General features: G+C 50.3%; 1 protein-coding gene across 2 annotated transcripts; it reads right to left on the bottom strand.

Moving 5' to 3' along the window:
* Window positions 1-689: 689 nt before the first annotated feature.
* Window positions 690-4,426, bottom strand: ZNF648 (zinc finger protein 648). 2 transcript variants are annotated; one of them, XM_077181960.1, is made up of 4 exons: window positions 4,269-4,426; window positions 3,982-4,116; window positions 3,724-3,849; window positions 690-3,025 (listed from the first exon to the last, which is right to left on the bottom strand). In XM_077181960.1, exon 4 carries the CDS (start codon window positions 2,909-2,911, stop codon window positions 1,769-1,771), a length of 1,143 nt encoding a protein of 380 aa, XP_077038075.1. In that variant the 5' UTR covers window positions 2,912-3,025; window positions 3,724-3,849; window positions 3,982-4,116; window positions 4,269-4,426; the 3' UTR covers window positions 690-1,768. The 2 variants fall into 2 exon arrangements, with proteins under 2 accessions (XP_077038075.1, XP_054494543.2); XM_054638568.2 differs by having other exon boundaries at window positions 3,724-3,852.
* Window positions 4,427-7,097: the final 2,671 nt, after the last annotated feature.

Here is a 7,097-nt window from a genome sequence, read left to right on the forward strand (position 1 = left end):
AGATCTTTCCTCTCTGCGAGGCTGCACAGCCTTCAGATAAGACTGAGCTGTTGCTAAGGGGCCCCATCAAAGGCCTTTGCAAACCTAAAGCCAAACTGGAGCTTCCTGCATAGGGCAGTTTGGAGAATTCTCACTCAGGGCCCAGCCATCCCAGAATTACAAACACACACAGACCACAGAACACGTCCCTTGGGGGCAGGATGCACATCGGTTCCCTTATTTGGAGATGTCTTTGAGGGATTAAGTGAAAATGATCCATTAGTGACACCAATTAGTCTCCCATTTATAATCAAGCAAAAGTTTTGCTGTGAACAGTGGTAGATCTTGATCTGAGCCAAGAACCTGACATCAAACACAACAGGACCCACTGTGTGACACCTGCTCAGCTGCTGCACAGGTGGGAGGTGCTGAGCTGCCATGTCCCTTTTTATTCTATGAAATATGGAAACAAATGGCACAATCAGTACTTTATATTAAATAAATGGTAATAAATGCAGAGGTACATTACCCTGGAGCTTTACCTTCATTCTGCTGCACAACCTTCCACTGAAAAGGCAGAAAGCCCTAGAAAAAAAATTAATGAAATATGGCAGCTGGTAAGGAAAAGGGAACCAAAGAAACAAAACCTTCTGATGTGGAAAAGAAATTCAGGCTGCAACTTCAGGACAAACTGGATGCTTCTACCACAGTGGTTAACAGCAGATTTATTAAGTTTCACAGTTAAAGCCCCATTGGACACTGAGGCATTCCACACCTCTTGGCAGTCACAGCCTTGGAGGATTTGTCAACACCTGCCCAAGTCTGCCAGGCTAATTCCTAAGGAGATTTTTCTTCACTAACCATTTGAATCTAAATCAAAGTGAAGAGTCTAACAGACACTTTGGGCAGTACTTGGACACACCACAGAACTTGCTTTTGTTATAGGAAGCTTCCCTATGTGTGAAAACATTTAAATGAAGAAGGTTCCTGTGCAATGAGTAGCAAAAGTGGCTTCAATTTGGTCTTTTGCTCTTTGAATTTTGTGTCCTCAAACATTTCCTTCCACAATACTCATCTGGTTAGATTTAGTATGCATGGTTCCATCAGAGACACACGTGTCACCCCAAGAGCATGCACCACCATAGCCAAAAAAAAACTTTCCCCATTATTAATTAACCCATCACTCAAAAGTGCATAAAGTATAGAAACATTCTGAAATACAGCTGGTAACTGTTGTGTTTATTAAGGAACTGGTTTGTAAGTGGAGTTGTTTTTTTTTTAATAACCAACATTATACTTCCCCTTCCAAATAAAAAGAAGTGTAACAGAAAGAAAAATTCAGCAAAATACAAGGAAAGAAGGGACAGAGGGACAACTCTGAAGTGTTCCAACTTAGTGAGTTAACAGATCTCCAAACCCAGTGTCAAAGAGCCATCACACTCATGAGGGCAGGGCCAATTTATCCAGTGAATTCTCCCAGCCTCTGCTTGCAGACCCTGCACAAAGCTCGAGCGGATGCATCGCCAGTCCAGCAAACAGAGACAGAGCAAGCACACGCTAGTGGTTTCAGTCTCCTCAAGTCTCCCATTTCATTACTCAGGGGTAATTAGATTATTTTCTCATACAAAGCAGTTTAAAGCCCAGCAGTGCAATCAAGTTCCAGAGCTCCCTGTGATGCAGCAATGCTGGGCAGTGGGTCTGGACTGGGCAGAGCACACCCCATGGGCTGTTTTTCCAGCCCAGCCCAGCAGACCTCGTTCAAGTACAAAGCAACCCCAGAGACCCCAAATTAAGGTTTGTCCAACTTGTGTGTGCGCTCGTGCCTGCGTAGGGTCCCTGACTCGGTGAAGGAATGCCCGCAGAAATTACAGGAGTAGGGCTTCTCTCCGGTGTGGATGCGGTGATGGCGCTGCAGCGATGCCAGCCGGGTGAAGGTCCCTCCACACTCCTCGCAGTAGAAGGGCCGTGCCCCGGAGTGAGTCTGCTGGTGTCTCTTGAGCCTGAGCAGCTGCACAAACGCCATGCCACACTCCTGACACTTGTAGGGCTTGTCCTCCCGGTGGATCACCTTGTGCTTGGACAGCAGGTTGGGCTTATCGAAGCCTTTACCGCACGTCGGGCAGGCGTAAGGTTTGAAGTCGTCCTCCTGAGACTTCGGGTCTGCAGGACAAGCCCGACCCGGGCACTCAGCATTGTGCTGCTGGCCGTGGTGCACCACAGACCAGGGGTTCCTGGCCATGCCGCTGGCCAGGATCACCATGGAGCGCTCGATCTTGTGCACGTTGCGCAGGTGCCTCCAGACGTCGGCCGTGCGGATGAAGCCCTTGTCACACTCGGGGCACTTGTGGGGCCTCTGGCCGGAATGGATCAGCTTGTGCATGCGCAGGTTGGCGGCGCGCGAGAAGCCTTTGGCGCAGACGGGGCAGCGGTAGGAGTTCTCCAGCAGGTGAGCGCGCCGGTGCTCCTGCAGCTCGCTCGTGCTGTGGAAAGAGGAGCCACACTTCTTGCATCCATAGGGCAGAGCTTCCTCGGGGACGGGCTCCAGCTCCTCACCGAGCGCATCTCCCAGAGCGGCGCTTCCGTTGTCCTGACGGAGTTTTGTTATCATCCGTGGTGTCCTGGGGTGCTCAGAGGAACAGTGATCTAAATGCTCATCCTCTCTCTGCAGGTGGAAGCTGGTGCTGGAGGGGGGCAACTCCCCAGCTGGGCTCTCACCTTGTTTCTGGCAGTAGGTGGCACAGGTTTCTTTGTCTCCACAGGAAAGCTCCTGCTTTCCTGCAGGTCCAGCAGAGTTTCCAGGAGGACTGCAGGAGTAATTCATGTCCACCTCCTTCTGTGGCCTACAGCTGTGGGCCACCTGCTCTGTGGCCTTTCTGGGATAATTTGCATTCTTCCCCCCTGTGTCACAAATGTTATTCTCACTCACATCCATCCTGTGATGCAAACACTGTGTTCTTCTAAGTTAAAACTCTAGCTCATCATCACCCAGAACTTTGTGTCCTTCATACTAAGTCCATCTCATTCTCAGCTCTTCTGACAGTCCTCCCTAGAAAATAAAACACCTGTTTCATCAGTGATTCTTCTGATATTATAAATTTAGAAGAGTAAAGGTATTTTTCTGATTCAAAGAAAGGGACATGCTATTAGATATGCAGAAAAACAAAATCATCTACTATTAGATAAGTAGAAAATACACATTCAGCCCATGAAACACAGACAATGTTCAATAAAATTAAATCCACTATCATCAGCCAGCCTTCACTACCAAATATAAGTTGATAATTCCAATTTTAAATTTTCCTAAAGATGAGAAATTACAGAATCCCAGAATGGTTTGGGTTGGCAGGGACCTTAAAGACCATCTTATTCCAATCCCCTGCCATGGGCAGAGATACCTTCCACTGTCCCAGGCTGCACCAAGCCCCATCCAACCTGGCCTTGAACACTTCCAGGGATGTGGTAGCCACAGCTTCTCTGGGCACCCTGTGCCAGGACGTCCCCACCTTCACGGTAAAGAATTTCTTCCTAATAAGTAATCTAAATCTCTTCTCTTTTAGTTTAAAAATGTTTCCCTTCGTTCTTATCTGTGTAAAATGTTGTTCTCCATATTATCTGTAAAATCCCTTCAAGTACTGGAAGGTGGGATAAGACATCTCTGAATATAAGCATACATATTAATGAACACATATATGTAAAAACATAAATATTTCTGTATTTCCACGTGTACATAAATGTAAAACTTGCCTATTTAGTTTCAGCAGGCTTATCAAGTGCAGTGATCAAGGCAGTACAGCAATGTGCATTAAGTGAAAGCTCTTATTCACATTCCAGAAAGGCTGGCTCCATCAGCAGCACAAGCCACGCTTTCTTCTGCTGGAGACATGGAAAACAATCTGGATTAGTCCTCATTAGTCACTGCCTGGAACAGCGTGGCTCGACTCACCCCCACTCCAGCCATTCCCGACAATTTAATAAGGAGCTGCTAACAGGAGTATTCCTCACCTCCGGCCCTCCAGCTGAGCTGCCGATGCCTTTGGGGCGGGAAAACTTTCCAAGGGATGCTGGCGCTGCTTGGCTTAAGAGAACTCCATAACCACGGCTACCCAGAAATAGGAGGCGTGGAAACCACGGCGTGGGCTGAAAAAGAATAATATCAACAATAAATACATACATACATACATATATATATATATATTTAAAAAGAAGAATTTTTTTGTTGTTGTTGTTCCAGGCACTATTATGACCCCCCAACTTTTCCCGGGTGCCCTTTCCCTGTTCCCCGGCCCTACCTGGGCGCTGCGGGTCCCGGTGCGGCCCCGCGCATCCCCCGCGCATCCCCCGCGCCGGCGCGGAGCCCGCGGTAGCGGCACCGGCGCAGTGGCGGCTCGGCCGGGCTGGAGCTGCCGGCAGCGGGGCGGGACCGGACACCGCGTCCCCTCCCCGGCCACCGCGTCCTCTCCCCGGTCACCGCATCCTCTCCCCGGTCACCGCTCCCCTCCCCGGACACCGCATCCTCTCCCCGGCCACCGCTCCCTCCCCGGACGCCGCGTCCCCTCCCCGGCCACCGCGTCCCCTCCCCAGCCACCGCGTCCCTCCCCTGTCACCGCTCCCCTCCCCGATCACCCCGTCCCCTCCCCGGCCACCACGTCCCCTCCCCGGACACCGCGTCCCTTCCCCAGACACCGCATCCCCTCCCCGGCCACCGCTCCCTCCCCGATCACCGCTCCCCTCCCCGGTCACCGCGTCCCTTCCCCGGTCACCGCGTCCCTTCCCCAGACACCGCATCCCTTCCCCGGTCACCGCTCCCCGCCCGGCTCCGCGGCCGGGCCCTTCCCACCGCCCCGGCTCGGGGGATCCCGGTGCTCCAGGAGCCAGTTCATGGATTCATGGAATGGTATGGCTTGTAAGGGACCTCGAATGTCGTCTCGTTCCGGCCCCCTGCCGCGGGCAGGAACACCTTTCTCTAGACCAGGGTGCTCCAAGCCCTGTCCAGCCTGGCCTTGGGCACTTCCAGCGATCCAGGGGCAGCCACAGCTTCTCTGGGCAGGCTGTGTCAGGGCCTCACCACCCTCACAGGGAAAAAAATACCCCCAGTATCTAATCTAAATCTACTCTCTTTCCATTTGAACCCGTTTTCCCTTGTCTTGTCACTCCAGCTCTTGCAAATAGTCTTGCCCTATATTTCATGTAGGCTCCCTTGGGATGCTGCAAGGCCATAACGAGGTCATCCCAAAAGCTGAACACTCTCAGTTCTCTTGGCCTTTCCTCACAGCAGAGCTGCTCCATCCCTCTGATCACCTTGGTGCCCTTCTCTGGACTCACCCAAACAGGTTCAGTGCCCTTCCTGTCCCTCAGCTCCAGCCCACAGCAATTCATGGAGTGTCCCCTGTGCCCCCCACCATGGCAATAACTTTGCATCCATCTTCCTGCAGGAGTGTGGCACGGATTGATTCCCTCTCAGGCCCTGCCTTGTCAGAAGAAAGCAGCTCTGCCTCTGTCAGGAGGGATCAATCCACCTGCCAGGATTGTGTCCCACTTCCTACTAGAAAAGTCTTTGCACCCAAAAGGACATTCAGCATCTTCAGCAATGCCTCACCAGGGCCTTTCACAGCGGCACCAGTTCCTTGAGAACTCCTTTGCCCAACCATCCAAGGATCCCACCTGCCTTTGCCAAAGCCACAGCAGGATCATGGCCCACGGCTGCAACCACTCTCTGTGTAATCTCATGGAGATTGCTCAGCTTTAAACCCAGCTCTGGGAAAAAAACCCAGAGCAAGCCCAGCTTTGCACTGCCTTTTCCTAGCAAAACTCCTCCAGCTTTGGGAAATGGGCTCCACAATTAGCAGCAAATACAGAACTGAAATGACAAATGAACAAGAGTGTACATTGCCAGCATCCAGATATGGTATAGAAGAATGCTCCAAGCTCTGTATTATTTTTGTGGTTGCACAGATCTTGCTAAAAATAGCCATGAAACCAGAAACTGCTCTGCTGGGAGTTGAGGGTGAGGAAGAGAAATGTACCTACTCCTTCCACATGGAAAAGCCAAATTCCTTCTGAGAGCAGAGTAAGTGGCAGTTCAGTTCCTTCAGATGAGGCACTTCAAAAATAAGTTTGCAACAATCCTTTAATGACAGTCCTTGAATCCATGAGGAGCCCACACTCTGCTTGGAATGGCAAACCTTGCAGGGGAAGAACTATCATTCCAACTTTCCCAAACTAGGAAAAAAACCAAAACAGCTCAGAAGTTTTCTGTTATTTTTACTGTATTTTTTTTTCCCCAGAATTTAAATGCTTAGATGTTTCTTACTTAGCTGGGTAGGGTAAAGGCTATCTCCCACCTAGACTCAGGATGCACAGAATCACACACCCCTTCCACATCCCTCCCCTTTTTCATAAGGAAAACTCTAGGAATACATAAGGACATGCACCCACATCCCCACAGCCAAGCATGTTTGTGTGGGGCCAAGATGATGAATAGCCAGTTTTTAAAAATTCCAAATTGTGGTTTATCACAACCACCAAGGAATGGTGTAGTGCCAGCAGTGTCCTTCCTCTGAGGGATCATGGAGGAAAAGGCCAAAGCATCTCCATGTGCTCCTCCTCAAAAGCATCAATAAAAATGATGTTTTCCTCATCCCCACTTATCCTCCCTTGAGGTTCCTCAGAGTGCTCAGAGGAAAAGAATTCTCAATATTCATCTCCACGCTGCAGGTCAGGGCTGGTGGGTTGATTCAATCACACTTTTGGTAGGAAATTTTTAAGTCTCCTCTTCTTGGCACTGCAGTTCCATATGGGTTTCCTGTTGGACTGAAGGTCTCACAGGGTGCACCTAAGGCTGGAAGGTGGTGAGGAATCTTCCATCAGCTCCAGCTTCCCACTCTTTGTGAGGCTTCTGTGGGATCACCTGGGTGTTCCTCACCTTGGTGACAGCTGTCAGCACCAGGGAGCAAGACTGCCTCCCACCTGTGGTATCACACAGTGCTCACTTGTTAGGAAACGTGGAAACTCTCAGGCAGTGCAAATTCCTGTGCCCAGCCGTGTCTGGCTTCTTTCACGTCATCTTCCTCGGGAAAGAAACAAGAATTTCATTATCTGCCAGGCAAAGTTAGTATTTA

The sequence above is a fragment of the Agelaius phoeniceus genome, chromosome 8, assembly GCF_051311805.1.
Source record: "Agelaius phoeniceus isolate bAgePho1 chromosome 8, bAgePho1.hap1, whole genome shotgun sequence".
In the NCBI taxonomy this organism is placed as follows: Eukaryota; Metazoa; Chordata; class Aves; order Passeriformes; family Icteridae; genus Agelaius; species Agelaius phoeniceus.